The sequence below is a fragment of the Arvicanthis niloticus genome, chromosome 9 (genome assembly GCF_011762505.2).
Source record: "Arvicanthis niloticus isolate mArvNil1 chromosome 9, mArvNil1.pat.X, whole genome shotgun sequence".
In the NCBI taxonomy this organism is placed as follows: domain Eukaryota; kingdom Metazoa; phylum Chordata; class Mammalia; order Rodentia; family Muridae; genus Arvicanthis; species Arvicanthis niloticus.
The window spans coordinates 61025053-61043987 of NC_047666.1; the positions used below are offsets into that span (position 1 = coordinate 61025053).

Below are 18935 nucleotides of genomic sequence, written 5' to 3' on the forward strand. Positions count from 1 at the left end.
TGTGCTAGCACTGGCTATGGGTTCTATGGATCCCCCAGAATGTGTCTGGCGGAATCCGGGGTGCACTCACCCGCAGGCCTCAGACTGGAGGAGGGAGGATGATATTTTCTAGTTCCATCCATTTACCTAAAAATTTCTCGAATTCATTATTTTTAATAGCTGAGTAATACACCATTGTGTAAATTTTTTGTATCCATTTTTTGTATCCATTCCTCTGTTGAAAAACATCTGGGTTCTTTCCAGCTTTTGGTTATTATAAATAAGGCTGCTATGAACATAGTGGAGCATATGTCCTTGTTATATGTTGGAGCATCTTCTGGGTATATGCCCAGGAGTGGTATAGCTGGATCCTCCGGTAATGCTATGTCCAATTTTTCTGAGGAACCACCAGACTGATTTCCAGAGTGGTTGTACCAGCTTGCAGTCCCACCAACAATGTAGGAGTGTTCCTCTTTCTCCACATCCTCACCAGCATCTACCATTACTTGAATTTTTAATCTTAGCCATTCTGACTGGTGTGAGGTGGTATCTCAGGGTTGTTTTGATTTGCATTTCCCTGATGACTAAGGATGTTGAGCATTTCTTAAGGTGCTTCTCGGCCATTCAAATTTCCTCAGTTGAGAATCCTTTGTTTAGCTCTGTACCCCATTTTGAAATAGGGCTATTTGGTTGTCTGGAGTCTAATTTCTTGAGTTCTTTGTATATCTTGTATATTAGCCCTCTATTGGATCTAGGATTGGTAATGATCTTTTCCTAATCTGTTGGTTGCTGTTTTGTCTTATAGTGTCCTTTGCCTTACAGAAGCTTTGCAATTTTATGAGTTCCCATTTGTTAATTCTTGATCTTAGAGCATAAGCCATTGGTGTTCTGTTCAGGAACTTTTCTCCTGTGCCTAAGTATTTGAGGGTCTTCCCCACCTTCTCTTCTATTAGTTTCAGTGTATCTGGTTTTATGTGAAGGTCCTTTATCTACCTGGACTTGAGCTTTGTACAAGGAGGTAAGAATGGATTGATTTGCATTCTTCTACATGCTGGCCTCCAGTTGAACCAGCACCATTTGTTGAAAATGCTGTCCTTCACTTGCATAATAGTCGACTGATTATATCTGCCTAGACAGAGTAATCAGCCCTTAATAATTCTGCATCACTAAGGTCTGTCAGATGATCCTGGGCCAGAAGGTAGAAGAACAGATGCTCCAACGTTTTGTAGTAGAGGGAGTATCCAGGTGTTCAGAGGTCTCTATAAATTGGCTAAGTTTTAGAAGCTATGCTTTGTGCTTCCCACAATTATAGTTAACTCAGTCATTCTGGATTTCTGACGGGGTTGAAAACTTATAGCCTCAAAGCCAATCCTGGCTATTTACCTTGAGAGAAAAGATTTGAGTGGATGGTCTTCAGCTGACATTCATCCTAAAGCCAAGGAAAAAGCCAGGTTCAGAACTAAGTGTTTTAGTTAGGATAGATGACAGAGGTTCTGGTTAGTCAACAAAATGATGGACTGGGTATTAGGATTATCTTGTACCTCACTGGTACAAATAGGCATAATTATGCTCTAAATGTATTTTGAGAGAAAAGTTTTTTTTTAATTAATTTATTTTTTTATTGGATATTTTATTTACACTTCAGATGCCATCCCCTTTCCCCATCCCCCCTCAGAAAACCCCTATCCCATGCCCCCTTTTCCTTTTGTACTTATATATATTTTTTAAAAATGTTAATCAAAGGCTTTTTGAGTTTGGTATTGCTCAATCAGAGGTGTAACCCACTACCCAACCTAGATATGTCAACTATCTTTGACTGGTGGAGATATGTGAACATCTGCCTCCCTGTCTCCCCCCTCTTTCTCTCTCTCATCACCTAGCTTCTCCTCTCCCTCTTCTCCTCCTCTTCTTACTCCTTCTCTTCCTCTCAGTATGCCTTCCACCTTAGTTCCTCCTACATATAACCCTTCCTGTTAAAATGAAACTTTTCTCTCAAAATACAATTAGAGCATAATTATGCCAATTTGTACCAGTGAGGTACAAGATAGTCCTAATACCCAGTCGATCATTTTGTTGACTAACCATAACCTCTGTCATCTATCCTAACTAAAACACTTAGTTCTGAACCTGGCTTTTTCCTTGGCTTTAGGATGAATGTCAGCTGAAAACCATCCACTCAAATCGAGAGAAAAGTTTTATTTTAACAGGAAGGGTGATATGTAGGAGGAGCTAAGGTGGGAGGAGTACTGAAAGGAAGAGAAGGAGTAAGGAGAGGAGGAGAAGAGGGAGAGGAGAAGCTAGGTGATGAGAGAGAGAAAAAGCGGGGAGACAGAGAGGCAGATGTTCACATATCTCCACCAGTCAAAGACAGTTGATATATCTAGGTTGGGTAGTGGGTTACACCTCTGATTGAGCATTACAAAACTTATAAAGCCTTTGATTATCATTTAAAAAATGTATAAGTACAAAAAGGAAAACGGGGCATGGGATAGGGGTTTTCTAAGGGGGGGGGAATGGGGAAAGGGGATGGCATCTGAAGTGTAAATAAACTATCCAATAAAAAAATGGAAAAAAAAAGGGTCAAAAAAAAAAAAAAAGAAAAGAAAAGAAAAGAAAAGAAAATGGTTTTCTTTTTTCCACTGGATGTTTTTAGCTCCTTTGTCAAAGATCAAGTGACCATAGGTGTGTGGGTTCATTTCTGGATCTTCAATTCTATTCCATTGATCTTCCTGTCTATCTCTGTACCAATACCATGCAGTTTTTCTCACTACTGCTCTGTAGTACAGTTTGAGATCAGGGATGGTGATTCCCCCAGAAGTTCTTTTATTGTTGAGAATGGTTCACACTATCCTGGGTTTTTTATTATTCCAAATAAATTTGCAAATTGCTCTTTCTATCTCTATGAAGAATTGATTTGGAATTTTGATATGGATTGCATTGAACCTGTAGATTGCTTTTTGCAAGATGGCCATTTTTTAGTAAATAAATCCTGCTAATCCAGGAGCATGGGAGATCTTTCCATCTTCTGAGATCTTCTTTGATTTCTTTCTTCAGAGACTTGAAGTTTTTGTTATACAGATCTTTCACTTGCTTGGTTAGATTTACTCCAAGATATTTTATATTATTTGTGACTATTGTGAAGGGTGTCATTTCCCTAATTTCTTTCTCAGCCTGTTTATCCTTTGAATAGAGGAAGGCTACTGATTTGTTTGAGTTGATTTTAAATCCAGCCAATTTGCTGAAGTTGTTTATCAGGTTTAGGAGTTCTCTGGTGCAAGTTTTAGGTTCACTTAAGTATACTATCATATCATCTGCAAATAGTGAAATTTTGACTTCTTCCTTTCCTATTTGTATCCCTTTGAATTCCTTTTGTTGTCTAATTGCTCTAGTTAGGACTTCCAGTACTATATTGAATAGGTAGGGTGAGAGTGGGCAGCCTTGCCTAGTCCCTGATCTTAGTGGGATTGCTTCAAGTTTCTCTTCATTTAGTTTGATGTTGGCTACTGGCTTTCTGTATATTGCTTTTACTATGTTTAGTTATGTTCCTTGAATTCCTGATTTTTCTAAGACTTTTAACATGAAGAGCTGTTGAATTTTATCAAATGCTTTCTCAGTATCTAGTGAGATTATCATGTGGTTTTTTTCTTTGAGTTTATTTATGTAGTGGATTATATTGAAGGATTTCTGAATATTGAACCATCCCTGCATTCCTGGGATAAAGCCCACTTGATCATGATGGATGATTGTTTTGTTGTGTTCTTGGATTTGGTTTGTGAGAATTTTATTGAGTATTTTTGCATCAATATTCATAAGAGAGATTGGTCTGTAATTCTCTTTTTTTGTTGGGTCTTTGTGAGGTTTAGGTATGAGTGTAATTGTAGTGTCATAGAACGAATTGGGTAGTGTTCCTTCTGTTTCTATTCTGTGGAATAGTTTGAAGAGAATTGGTATTAGGTCTTCCTGGAAGGTCTGATAGAATTCTGCACTAAATCTGTCTGGTCCCAGATTTTTTTGGGGGGAGACTTTTAATGACTGCTTCTATTTCTTTAGGGGTTATGGGACTGTTTAGATGGTTTATCTGCTTCTCGTTTAACTTTGGTACCTGGTATCTGTCTAGAAAATTGTCCATTTCATCCAGATTTTCCAGTTTTGTTGCACATAGGCCTTTTTAGTATGATCTGATGATTTTTTTGAATTTCTTCAGTTTCTGTTATTATGTCTCCCTTTTTGTTCTTATTTTATTAATTTGTGCCCTTTGATTAGTCTGGCTAAGGGTTTATATATCTTGTTGATTTTCTCAAAGAACCAGCTCCTGGTTTTCTTGATATTTTGTATAGTTCTGTTTGTTTCTACTTGGCTGATTTCAGCCCTGAGTTTGATTATTTCCTGCTGTCTACTTCTCTTGGGTGCATTTGCGTCTTTTTGTTCTAGATCTTTCAGGTGTGCTGTCAAGTTGCTAGTGTATGCTCTCTCCAGTTTCTTTTTGTAGGCACTTAGAGCTATGAGTTTTCCCCTTACCACTGGTTTCATTGTGTCCCATAAATTTTGGTATGATGAGCCACCATCTTCATTAAATTTTAAAAAGTCTTTAATTTCTTTCTTCATTTCTTCCTTGACCAAGTCATCACTGAGTAGAGCATTGTTCAGTTTCCACATGGATGTAGGCTTTCCATTGTTCTTTTTTTATTATTGAAGACCAGCCTTAGTCCATGGTGATCTGATAGAATGCAAGGGATTATTTCAATATTTTTGTATCTGTTGAGGCCTTTTTTGTGTCCAATTATGTTTTATTTTGGAAAAGAAACTATGAGGTGCTGAAAAAGTATATTCTTTTGTTTTAGGATGAAATGTTCTATAGATATCTATTAAATCCATTTGGTTCATAATTTCTGTCAGTTTCACCATGTCTCTGTTTAGTTTCTGTTTCTATGATCTGTCCATTGCTGAGAGTGGGGTGTTGAAATCTCCCACTATTATTGTGTGAGATGCAGTGTGTGTTTGAGCTTTAGTAAAGTTTCTTTTATGAATGTGGGTGCCTGTGCATTTGGAGCTTAGAAGTTCAGAACTGAGAGTTCATCTTGGTAGATTTTTCCTTTGATGAGTATGAAATGTCTTTCCTTATCTTTTTTGATAACTTTTGGTTGAAATTGGATTTTATTCAATATTAGTATGGCTACTCCAGCTTGTTTCTTGAGACCATTTGCTTGAAAAATTGTTTTCCATCCTTTTACTCTGAGGCAGTGTCTGTCTTTGTACTGAGGTGTGTTTCCTGTATGCAGCAAAATTCTGTGTCCTGCTTATGTATCCAGTCTGTTAGTCAATGTCTTTTTATTGGAAAGTTGAGTCAATTGATGTTTAGTGATTATTGGTTCCTGTTATTTTTGTTATTAGAGGTGTAGTTATGTTTCTGTAGGTATCTTCTTTTGGGGTTGTTGGAAGATTACTTTCTTGCTTTTTCTAGGTTGTAGTTTCCCTCCTTGTGTTGGAGATTTCCATCAACTATCCTTTGACATGCTGGATTTGTGGGAAGATATTGTATAAATTTGGTTTTGTCATGGAATATCTTAGTTTCTCCATCAATATTGATTTAGTGTTTTGCTAGGTATAGTAGTCTGGGCTGGCATTTGTGTTCTCTTAGGGTCTGTATATCAGTCCAGGATCTTCTGGCTTTTATAGTCTCTGGTGAGAAGTCTAGTGTAATTCTTTTAGGTCTGCCTTTATATGTTACTTGATCTTTTTTTTTCTTACTGCTTTTAGTATTTTCTCTTTGTTTTGTGCATTTGATGTTTTGATTATTATGTGATGGGAGAAATTTCTTTTCTGGTCCAATTTAGTTGGAGTTCTTTAGGCATCTTGTATGTTAATGGACATCTCTTTCTTTAGGTTAGGGAAATTTTCTTTTATAATTTTGTTGGTGATATTTACTGGCCCTTTCATTTGGAAATCTTCACTTTATTCTACACCTATTATCCTTATGTTTGGTCTTCTCATTGTGTCCTGGATTTCCTGGATGTTTTGGGTTAGGAGCTTTTTGTATTTTGCATTTTCTTTGACAGTTGTGTCAATATTTTCCATGGTATCTTCTGCACATGAGATTCTCTCTTCTATCTCTTGTATTCTGTTGGTGATACTTGTGTCTGTGACTCCTGATTTCTTTCGTAGGTTTTCTATCTCCAGGGTAGTTCCCTTTTGAGATTTCTTTATTGTTTCTACTTCCATTTTTAGATCCTGCATGGTTTTGTTTAATTCCTTCACTGGTTTGGTTGTGTTTTCTTGCAATTCTTTAAGGGATTTTTGTGTTTTCCCTTTAAGGGCTTCTATCTGTTTACCTGTGTTCTCCTGTATTTCTTTAAGGGAGTTATTGATTTCCTTATTAAAGTTCTCTATCATCATCATGAGAAGTGATTTTAAATCAGAATCCTGCTTTTCTGGTGTGATGGGTGTCCAGGACTTGCTATGGTGGGAGAACTGGCTTCTGATGATGCCAAGTAACATTGGTTTCTGTTGCTTATGTTCTTGTGCTTGCTTTTTGCCATCTAGTTATCTCTAGTGCTGCCTGCACTCACTGTCTCTGACTGGAGCCTGTCTTTCCAGTTATCTTGCTTGTGTTAGAACACCTTAGAGTCCAGATCTCAGAGCTGTGATCCTGTGATCCTGAGCTCCTGTGTGGAAAAACTGCTGGGACACAGGCTGCCTCTGGGATCCTGAAATCCTGCTGCTCTGCGTGCAGTGGTTCCTCTGCTGCTCTGAGTTCAGTGTTTTTTCCGCTGCCCTGAGTGCAGTGGTTCTTCTAGGATGGTTCAGGATATGGTGTCTTCACCAGAGCAGATCAGCTAGGTATCTGCCCCAGCCAAAAGAACTAAGGGAGGGTCAGAAGGAGAGTGGTATTCTGGAGGGGTCAGGTGTGGGTGGGTGATGGATCCTGAGTGTCCCAGGCTCCCAGTTGCAGCTCTGTGGCTTAGGGTTGTGGGGGAGGGTCCTTACCTGCCACTCTAAGATGGTTTAGGATATGGTGTCTTCACAGAAGCAGACCAGCTAGGTCCTTTAGCCCATTTTTAATAGTGTTATTTGGTTGTCTAGAGTCTAATTTCTTGAGTTCTTTATACATATTGGTTATTAGCCCTCTATCAAATGTAATATTGTTAATGATCCTTTCCCAATCTATTGGTTGCCATTTTGTCCTATTGGCAGTGTCCTTTGCTTTACAGAAGCTTTACAATTTTATGAGGTTCCATTTGTCAATTCTTGATCTTAGTGCATAAGCCATTAGTGCTCTATTCAGGAACTTTTCCCCTGTGCCCAAGAATTCAAGGCTCTTTCCTACATTCTCTTCTATTAGTTTCAGTGCATCAAACTAAATGGAGAGAAACTTGAAGCAATCCCACTAAAATCAGGGAATAGACAAGGCTGTCTACTCTCTCCCTACCTATTCAATATAGTACTGGAAGTCCTCATCTCAGTTTATATATACATAAATATATATTATATATGTACTACATATACATATATACATGTACAATACCATATAGAATACTATGTACACATACATTGTCCCTTATATGTGCATCTCATGTAAGCAAATGTTGTTTCTACAACTAGGGAGTGAATACTGATTTCAACACTGATTGAAGTTCATGATTATTAGACATTCATCTGGGACACCACAGTGTATTTAGATGTCATATCTCTTTAGTCTTTTCTTGGTTGGGATATGATTTCAGAATATCCTTGTTTTAAATAATTCTGATTAACAGGGTGACTGATCTAGTATGTTATAGGATATTCCTCTATTAAAATTTGAGGAATTATTTACTAGGATGTAAATGACAGGTGTGAAATGCTAGTCTAATCACACTGTACACAGGGTCTAAATTATAAAAGTTTTATAGACTGTTGACTTCACTTGATTGTCTACTTCAGTTAGGCTATTTAAAAGCATACCTTCTTTTTTTCATTTCAATCTTTTATTTTTTTAGAAAATATTCTTCTCTCACACAAGACATCCCAACTGAAGCCTGCCTATCTTCCATTATCCCTGTCTTAAAACTTTCCTTATTTCCAAGATCTACTGCTCCCCTATTTTATTTCAGGAAAAGCAGGCTTCCTCTGCTCATGGGACCCCTTTCCTCCTACTGGGTTGCCTTCATCAGCCTTGATATGAGTGTTTATGGATACTCTTATTGCATCTTGCTATGCCATGTCTGTTTGATAAAAGTATACCTTTTAAAAAGGTTAACCACAGGTATTGGAGACTCATTCCTGGAAAAAATTAACTTTCTCCCTTGGCAGTTATTCATTTCCTGTAAGTCTTATAACAATATAAATAGGTCATGAATTTGAGAGAGAAGAGGGAACATGGTAGGGATTGGAAGAAAGAGAAGGAAAAATGATATAATTATATTTTAAGTAAATGTAAAATAAAATACCCTGATTTTTCTCCATTTTTCTCCACTATAATTTTTTAAGGGATATTGCCATATATAGCCCATACTATGGTGGGACATTGGGTTATGTTTCCCAACAGGCAGAATAATGTATCTGTCTGTATCTATCCAAGTTCTTCATAGTGTTATATAACAGTCTTAGGTTTTTCAGCCTTGTTTATGTTTACCATTGAAAATGTAATTTCTTAGTAACTCACTTAGCCCTGCATGCTTTGGCCATTTGGTATTCCATCTCTTCCCATTGTCTGACATTTTCCCATCTCTTTGATATTCTTGGTTTCCATGTAAACACATAGGGATATATATGTGTTTGTGAAGATATCTCTGTATATATGCTATAATGTATTTCTCATTTCTTTGTTTTATTTTTCATGTCTTTTACAATTCTTTTATTGATTAGAGTCAGATTAAAGATCATGGTAAGGGATTTTCTTTCTTTCATCCATTCTTTCATTCATTACGCTTGTTTTGCATGTGTTATTTAATTCAATTTCTATGGTATTTATTTCTCCAGTTAACTGATTTCTCTGTCACCTTCATTCTACTATATTCACTACATTTTAAAAATATTAACTTAAATATTTTTCTATTACAAAACAGAAAAATACAGAGTTACAGATACAAAGAATTGTGTTTAACTACATTTAATTTTTATTCGCATTTTTACCTTTCTTATGCATTCATTTTTTAAAGTTACCATAATTGTTTTTATTATTTCATGATTAAAAAACTCAGTCAGCCTTCACTCATTCTACCCCACTACATTCCCCTAGCCACTCTCTGTCTCTTTTTCTTTTTTTATTGGATATTTTATTTATTTACATTTCAGATATCATTCACTTTCTCCATTTCCCCTCCATAGAAACCCCCACCACACTCTCCCTCCTCCGTTTTGCTTTTATATCATTTTAATTACATACAAGTATTAAGGTCAGATCTAGGTTGAAGAACTAGCAATATAATAGATGCAAATAGTCAAAGAACAAGCAAGAAAATAAACACAAATAGTCAAAGAACAAGCAAGGCAATAAATAAAGTTCAGTGATCACTCTTTCTAAGGGCTTATCAGGATGACCACAATATCTAACCCTATGTGTCTGTCCTAGCCCCAAATCATTTTCATGTCTGAAGCATACTTCCTTGTTCTCACCTAATATCTAGATTCCTGTCTGAAATTACTTCTTTGTTCTAGCCTAAGATTTAGATTCCTGCCTGAAATTACTTATTTGTTCTAGCCTTATTTCAGATTTCTGCCTGAAGCCCATTTCCTTGTCCTTGGCCCATGTCAGATTCTTGCCAAACAGCTCCAAAGGCCCTCTGCCTCTCCCTCTTTTTTATTTTATAAGCAAGACTGAGCCTGTCTTAGGTCATTCTGACAAGAATGCCTTTACTACCCGTCGAGAAATATGCATTATCAAAAGCAATGCACTTATGTCTTAGGTTGGTAAGACTCTGCAGAATCTTACCCATTTTTGGTTTCCTTTTATTTCACAAGTATTTCTCAAATCTTTATTATATATTTTTTTGTGAGACACAGATGATTTACTTTAACTACCCAGAGTCTGGGTGTTCTTTCCACTCCATTTTTCTTGGTTTTCCTGATAGTATTCCAGTTTGACTAAGGGCCCTGACATTAGAGATAATGGAGGCAGACTTGAGTATTTTGACACCTAAGGGTAAGGGTTTCCTGCTGCATCTGATAGCAGTTGAGAGTTCCAGCTTTCATGTGGTCTCTGCATACAAACAGCTTTTAGGATTACTTTATTACATTGCATTTACATTTTCTTCTTCCCACAAAGACAAAGTCTGGAGCTGTTGCCCAAAGGATTGGAAGCCATTTGGTTCCCACTGCTACTTGGTCTCTACACTTACTTCAGCTGACTCAGCAGCATCTTGGAAGGAGAGTGAGAAGAAATGCTCCCGCATGGGTGCTCATCTGCTGGTGATCCATAGCAAGGAAGAACAGGTGCATTCTGAGAGAGACTGAGGCCTGAGCCCAGCATGCTGTCTGCCTGTTTTTACTAAGAGGGAGTTTTTTCACTTGGGCGTTAGTGCTGTGGCAGAAGGCTTTCCAGCAGATATTCAGGAATGGTGGCTTCAGCCTTTGCCTGCCACACCTTGGTCCTGTTTCAGTGGAACTAAACCCCAAGGGACCAGGGCATCAGAAATACAGCACATGAGGATGAAGGGAAGGATGAAATGTTTCTGCTTGAATGACCAGTTTGTGATTTCTGCACTCTAATGCTTCCTGTAGTATCAACTGCTTTACAGAGAAGGGATCAGTGAAACAGGACCAAACTGGAAGGGTCATGACCAGCCATCAGAAATGAATTATCTGAAGTTATAAATGGAGAATGATTAGATGTATCAAATTCTGTCATACATAATTATCAAGAATGGTATTGGTAAAGAAAGGAGGGGAGTGAGAATGAATAAGAATTCATTATGATCATGGAAAGAGGTTGTTTTCCAGAACTGTCAAAACATGAGTCATGACTGACAGTGTCCTGATAATCTGGAGGAGACATGCACTTCTGGGCCTCCGATGGAGGGTTGGGGTGCGGGGGGTGGGGGGGGGGTCCACACCTGGTGGCAGGGAGCATACACTTGAAGAAGGAGGGAAGACATACATTCCAGGGTGGAAAAGAAGATGTGTGCTCCTGGAGGTGTGTGTGTAGGGAACTCTTTTATTTCTTGATCCTTTTTATTATCATCTCTGTATGACCAGAAAAAAAATCAGACAAAATATCACAATGTACCTCTACTATGTAGAGTCATTGATATTAATCTCAAATTTAAAAACTATTTAAGGGACCAGAGAGATGAAGTAGGATTCCATCATTATGTATTTGCATATGTACATCATACTGAACTCTATAATTTTATATCATTGAAATCATTTTAAAAGAAGGTATTATAAGAAATTCTGTAACAGGAAATGAATTACTTAGTCCAGGCTGAAAGCTGTATTTTTGTTTCCCCTTAGGATTTCATCACCAAAAGCCTGGATGCTGGTGCTGCTTATTTTATAGGGCTGTGGGATACAGGTCATCGACAATGGCAATGGGTTGATCAGACACCGTACAATGAGAGTGCCAAGTGAGTCTAGACTTAGATAGAGGAATCCTGGGCCCTTTAGCATTAGACAAATTTGGTGTGTTCAAGCTGTTGATTATAAAACTAAACTAGCTCCCACCTGGTGCTAATGCTGGAAATGGAGTCATTTTTACTCCCCCATTTATTCATCACAGGAGTCCTATGAGACACACAGTATTGATTTTCCCAGTAGAGATGACGAAATTCAGTTTGAGGAATGTAGACTATAAGACTATAAGAAACCAAGGCACCCATTTAAGGTCCTTACACCTTACATTTTGATTTCAGTTTTTCAGTCTATATCATTAAAAATAGATTTTAATTCATTTTAATTTATGTGTCTCTGTGTGTGTTTCTGTGAGGGACTATTATGCGTATTTGGGTGTCTGTGGAGCCCACAGACTAGAGTGTTGGATCCCCTGGAGCTGGGTGGTACAGGTGGAAACCGGGACAATATGAGTTCTGGGAACAGAACACTCAATTTTTTTTGAAAAATAGCAAGCACTCTTAACATTTGATCTATGTGTCTAGCCTCCATTTATATCTTTAGAAGAAAAATTGGTGTCAAGATTATAACTGGTTATTTCTTATAAATCAAAAGCCTTCAACTTGATGTTGTTATATTTCACATTTTTGTAATGACATAAAAAAATCTTATGACCTTAGTATGTTGCCATATTTTGTTATTATATCTAATTTGAGAAATATGTAGTGTGTTGTGTTTTAAAACAAATCCCAAACATTTGATTTTACCAATGAATATTCAGAAACAGATTCTGAGATAAAATCCTGGTATCTCAGAGAGGAAGAGAAAGCACTCATCAGACCTTCCAACTCAGCCCCTGTCCCAGAAGGGAAAAAAGCCCCTTCTCCATGCAGTCTTAAATACCCTACGAAGTCAATGTTCCTCCTTTGCTTTCTGTGCATCCCTCTACCCATCCTCTAGACTGCCTCTCAGTCTCAGTGGTATTTTTTATGTCCATTCACTGTCAACTGGTTATTTCTCTACCTCTCTATGGTTGAGTTTATTTAATTCCAATTACAGAAAGCTCTTGGATTAAAGATGTTTGCTAGGACTGATCCAAACCACAACTTGTTTATAATAAACAGAAACCTCTTGAATTAAAGACGGAGCCACACGATAGCTAGTAAGAGGTTTTTCTAGTTTATAATCTTGGGGCTTACAATGTGATCAAATATCCTGCAACAATAGTGAGGTTATTGTTCTCAATTTTTAGAAAAGATAACTGTGACTCCAGAATTTTAAACTATTTGTTCTTGATGACAGAAATAAACAGATTATCTGGAGATTTCAACTAGTTCTTCGGTCTCTAAAATAGTTCTTTTGTTTAATGGAAAACCTTTATTAAAACATGAGAGTAAAAAAGACGTTTTCAACATCTAATTAAGAGCAATGGGTTGACTGTCCCCTGGTACCAAGACCTAGGAATAAAGAAATAGCCTCTTAGATGGGTGCTGGAAGAACATTTAAGTAATAACCTAAAAGAACATTGAGGGCTGTGGTTCCTGCTATCAAGGAAGTGTGAGATATGGGTGATGGAGAACACTTTATTTGTACATACTTGAATATGGTTTCCAAAAATTTCAATCTCATCCTCAGACTTTCTTCCTCTTGCTTCCTTTTTTCAAGTATTATTTTAGAAAACACTCTGATGGGCTTTCCTTCCTTTCAGGTTCTGGCACAAAGGTGAGCCCAGCAGTGACAATGAAAAATGTGTTATATTAAATCATCCTTGGAATACTGGATGGGGCTGGAATGATATCCCTTGCAATCTTAACCAGAAGTCAGTTTGTCAGATGAAGAAAATATACTTATGAATCCCAATTTCTCCATGAGCATTTGATTTCATTGTTATGCACCATTACATGTATACCTTGGAACATTTACAAGTGGAAGAGATGTCCACAGAATTTAAGTGGGAAGCAAATTGTTATGCATATGAAAACAGTGCTCCACATATATCCTTGCATATTCATCCATGTACTCTGTTATAAAATGAACTTTCATTGAGAATTTACGACATGCTAGAGACTATACAGTGACCCTTTTGGGCATATATGGAGCTTTTTTTGGGCCAACTCCTCAGCATTTCACTTATTCATGTCATTATATGAAATGTCCTCTTGATCTATCTGCTTTTCTGTTTTTTAATTTACGTTTGGTTGTATCGATATGAAATTGAGAAGTAAAATTATATATATTTAAGTTGTAATGTCTGGATTAATACACACACATATTTTCTGTGAAATATACATATATATTTACTGTGAAATAATTATCCAAATCAGATTAACAACACCTCCTATTACTTTATATCTTTGCAAAATTCGTGTGTGTGTGTGTGTGTATGTTAAAAGCACTTATTATCATTTAAAAAAATTCAGATACACAGGATGGTGGTAACTTTCATTCTATTGTAGCATGAATCTCAGTATTAACTTCTGTTTTATCTGCCAGTTTGTACCCTTCATCAGCATGCCAGAGATCCCAGCACCCAGCCCTTTACAACTATGTATTTTTCAGTCTAATTCCTGAGATAATTTGATAAATTATTAAGTAATTATTGTAATATTTTACAGATTTTCTCCACATTTAATCTCTCTAATGAATCATGAAAAGCAGCCCTAGCCACCAACATGCAGTGATTCCTGTTTTGTGTGTTGTTTATGTGATGTTAAAGGACAATCCTGGATTACAGCTTAGACTGAGATAAATAAAGAATGAAAAAAATGGCCCAACCTGCTGATGTAGCTGAAAGACCCCAAAAGGGGACCCTCACCCAAGTCCGGACCTGCACGAACCCAAGGACACACGAGAAACCATCTTGATGCAATTGCAGAGGAGGTTTAATGACGATGGCCCTTGGGCCGGAACATATCTCACGCAGGAGATAGAGATTCCGATCCAGGACCCAGGAAACTTGGGATATTTATCGGTAGGGGTTGGGGAGAGTGGGAAAATTTGGCGCGGTTACATATGATCGGTAGCACTTTTGCGCGGCTACACATGATTGGATATTTCAAACATCAGCAACTTGCAGAACTGGCAGAACTTGCAGAACCTCAGACCTCCCAAAAAGGGAGGGAGAGAGAAGTAAACACCAGATAGCCCATTACTCACTTGGGCTTGTTTGGACTTGCCTGGGCACGCCCTTGCATGCCTTTATTTTTGGTCACCCTGCCCCTGCAGGGACTTAATATTTTATTATGACTAAATTTAACAAATTATTGGTGGTTTTTGCTGACCATGAATTTTTTGTTATTGTTTCAACGCTGCTTTCAATTTTTATTTTCACAGTAGCTACAGTGCTGACTTGAAAAAATGTGGCCTTACCTACCTACTATAAAATATAAGAAATATTAAATATTTTTATTAAATATTATATGAAAAACATACTGAAAAATGTTTCAATAAGTATAAGTTAGCATCCTTTTTTTGATTTTTTAAAATCTTTTTTTTTTTATCAAATTGTAATTTTTACTTTTTCACATAGTGGTTATAAACACAAAAAAGCAAAATGGGGGGTGGGGATGACACAGGAGTGTAGGTGTTCAGGGGAAGTACAGATATCTTCCAGAACTGAAGAGCTCCAAACTCTGGAGACCCTTCCTCAAGCCTCAGGACATTGCAGCCACCCAAAGATCACAAGAAACCATACCTGGATGCAATCAGCAGAGGTTTATTAGGGAAAGAGCTGGCTGCCAGCGGTCTGACCAGGTACTCGTGCTGGAGTCAAGGTCCGACCTCCTCAGCCAGTCCTTGGAGGGTTTTAAAGGGAAAAACCACAAACCAGGGGAGTGGGAAGGGGGGTGAGGGGTTGTCAAAGATACAAAACATGAAAACAGTGGAACAATTCAGAGGTACTCACTCTAAATGATTAGTGTCATGTGGAAATCGCCCTTCATTCTTCTCAAAAATGTGTTTTTTACCATGCCATTGTGCCCTATCCTGCCATTTCAGATTACTATCTTTACTTTTTCCGGCTATAGGGCTATAGCCCCACCTAGGTGGTAGCATCTTTATCTGTAATCAGGAATGTCTTCCTGCCTTGGGCGAGGCTTGAAGAATGTAATCCAGCAAGTGTTCTTCACCTGGAATGTGAAGGCCTGAAATCTTATTTTCAGTTCCAGGTTCTGTAAGGTGAAAAATCTACACATATTTCATAAAATGGCCTTTATAATTTTTCACTCTACATCCCCACTTCTTCCAATTTGGTTGTTTTTAATCATAAAAACTCAATTATTAATAAGTCTATTCTCACCCCACTTCTTCCAATTAGGATCTTTAGAAAAGTTTAAAACCCAGTGTCATCATAATTATCATTTTCTTAACCTAAAGCTCTATATAGGTGGTGCAACACGAAAAGCTGAACAGCATTTATCCTTTCTCTAACAAAAGTTATTAATCTATTTAAAATGTAGGGGCCTATGGTTAAAAGCAAAAGTAAAATCACAAGGGGTCCAGCAAGGGAGGATTGAACCAACTCTCGAATCAACGTTGCTGTGCCTCTCTATCTTGTCTCTGGTCTAACCTTTCTCTGAATTTACTCTCTAGTCACTCCTGAATGGTCTACATAGAAGTAACATTTTTTCTTAGAGCAGCACACAGACTTTCTCCTTTAAGAAACAGCAAGTCTAGTAACAACTTAACTTTGTTACTGACTGTTCTAGGGCTCTCAAATCTACATCAGTGGCAGCTCTCAGCTGATGAAAATAATGAGGTGTCTGTATCAATGTAGCCACACCTGTCTCCATACCTATGGCCACTCCTAGTCACAATGTAACAGCTAGAGTCAAGGAAAATAGGCTCTCTGCAGAATCATCTAGGGTGTATCTCAAACTCAGTTCAAGAGTACCTGTGGGATCTAGCTGGACAAGTACACAATAATCTTTGACTGCAAGCTCATCATTTATCAATCTTAGGAACTAAGTATCTGTTAGCAGGGCTTCTTGAGCTCTATTCTATTGACTAGGGGTCTCAAAACATTTCCTTTTCTTTGAAACACACTTTCAAAGTTGTCTTCTGACTTTTACACATTTTGTGGCACATAGCTGTCTACATACACATAAAATCACATATATAATAAAGAGAAATTGCAAAAGGAACAAATCTATATAACTCTAGATTCACATTTCAACTTCAATCTTGTAATCACAAGCTGTCATTTAACCTTGGGTGTATACACCCTAAGCCCTACCCTCTAAGGCAGCATTACCCCCATGCCTCTAGTGTGCATCTAGGGATGTCTCATGCATCTAGGGATGTCTCAGGAGTCAAGGCCTGCAGTTCTTTAGCCTTGTAAAATAGCAGACGATCTTGAGCTAAACAGCAGGTGATTGCTCTGGTGTCTGGATGTTCAGGCACACGTGTTGGTGGATTTTAAGGAGGTCGGATGGTCAGCAGCACCAGGAAGTCTCTTAGAAGCCTGAAAAATCATTTCTCACACAAAACCTAAGGTCCCTTATACGCTTTAAATCTCTTGGCTGCTTGGTTGCACTCATACCTTAAGAGTCCATCTGTACATTTAACTTAGTAAGTCTTTTGCTTTATGGGGAGTATTGGGGATCCCGTGGTTCCTCCTGCCATGCTGTGGTGTGGGTACTCAGCTGGGAACACTCTGGGTTCCTCCAGCTGGAAGTTGGGCCCGGCTGTTCATTAATTAAAAGCCTCTCCCTGGCTCCTCACGGTTCCTCATAGCGGCGCAGCCCCAACACACGAGGAAGCCCTTGGGTTTCCAAAACCGGTTTATTCACATGGTGGATCATGGATAGATCTGGATGCATACCCCCCAAACCCAGGATCGACCTGAGTTAAAAGGGGAGGGGAGAAGGGGGAGGGGCTGGGGAGGAATGTTTAATGGCTCCACCTCTGGCCTTCAGGTACCTCATTAGTATGTAAATCTCTCTAGGGCCTGTTCGCTCCCTCCACCTGTGTACATGACTGAAGGGTGGAGGTGGAATGGAGATTAGACCTCGTGTTTGGCTCAACATCCCACCCTTTTTTCTTTCATAAAAGGAGGGGCAACTCTGTGTTAATGAGAGATGTGGACCACGTGGAAGTGGGCCTAGGAACAGGGCTAAACATCCTACCGTCCCTAAAAGGGTCTCCGGGGTTTAAAGCCCGTTCAACCAGGCTATGTCCAAACCATCTCTTCACGGCCCAACATCTCACTGTTTTTTTGTGAAAATTTTGGATGAGGTGGTCAAAAGAAAACACTATGTAGGCCAGAGGGTGTAGCATAACTAAATCAAGGGTAGTGGGAATTGAGGGTAGGGTTTGGAAGGCAGGGAATCATTGAAACAATTAAATACAGGTTGTACAGTTTGAGGGTAATGACATCTGATTAATCTAAATAGACATTATGTTTTCCTCACTAACATGTAACTTTAGCTATGTGACTTTGGCAAAAGAGTTCATTTGTAGCTGGAAGGTCTGGATCTGTCTTCTGTAGTGAGCATCTCTGGGTTCTGGCATGCATCTCTGGAGCCTGGTGTGAGTCTCTGGATCTCAGCATGTTCTGGGTTCTTCAGTCAGATGAGATGGCTGGAAGAAGGCAGCTTGTCAGGTTCCAGGAGGTGGTGCTGTCTCTGGATCTCAGCGTGTCTCTGGAGTCTGCAGTCAGATGAGGTGGCTGGGAGAAAGCAGCTTGGCATCTCAGGCAGGTTCCAGAGGATGGTTGGACTCTGTTGGATCTGTGGGTATACCTGTAGGATAATCACAGGAGGGAAGCAGCACCTCGGGCAGGGAGATGTCTGTAGGCTGGACATGGGGCATTAAATTGCTTGGGAACAGGCACCTTATGGCCTGTCGTTAAGATCCTGGAAAAGCAAAGGTGTTTGAGGAAAGTTTAGTCCTGGAAGATATCTTTGAGTCTGTTTTTGGATGGCTGAGGGAGAAAAACAATGTTAATTTTGTATCTGGGATTGGCAGCAACAGTTTGCCTGTAAAAGAAATTAGTTGTTAATTAAGACTCAAGAAATGGTGATCAGCACGTTCACTTAAACTGTGGAAGGAAATTAGATGGCTTTTAAACCTTGAAGAAATTATAAAGGTTGAAAAAAAATAATGTTGGACATATATCACGAATATTAGAAAAGGCAGCATTAAAATAAAAAAATAACAAAAATTTTGGTTGAAAAACACAAGCATTGTTGCTCTAGGTGTTCCTGTTAGAAAGAAAAGGAAAATTTTTTGGTTGAAAAACAGGAACATTTGTTGCAGGCCCTCCTGTTGGGGAGAAGCAGTAAGGCAGGTTTAGAAGCAGTGGGGAGGGGCCTTGCTCTGCGATGTGGCATCTGGGTGCTCTGGCAGAGAGGACCTGTATTCCACCTTTCTTTTTATTAGAAATTTTAATTGTAGAGAAGGATCAAAAAGCTAACTTGAAGAAAGTTTAT

The 18935-nt window shown here is 38.4% G+C and overlaps 1 protein-coding gene across 1 annotated transcript in view; it reads left to right on the forward strand.

The window, feature by feature from the left end:
* Positions 1-14709, forward strand: part of LOC117715382 (C-type lectin domain family 4 member A-like) — a 34801-nt gene extending 20092 nt beyond the window's left edge. Inside the window, exons 4-6 of the mRNA XM_034512170.2 lie at positions 10223-10389; positions 11410-11522; positions 13214-14709. Coding sequence (XP_034368061.1) covers positions 10223-10389; positions 11410-11522; positions 13214-13358 — 425 coding nt within the window. The 3' untranslated portion in view covers positions 13359-14709. The remainder of the gene's footprint in view (positions 1-10222; positions 10390-11409; positions 11523-13213) is intronic.
* The last annotated feature ends 4226 nt before the right edge of the window (positions 14710-18935 follow it).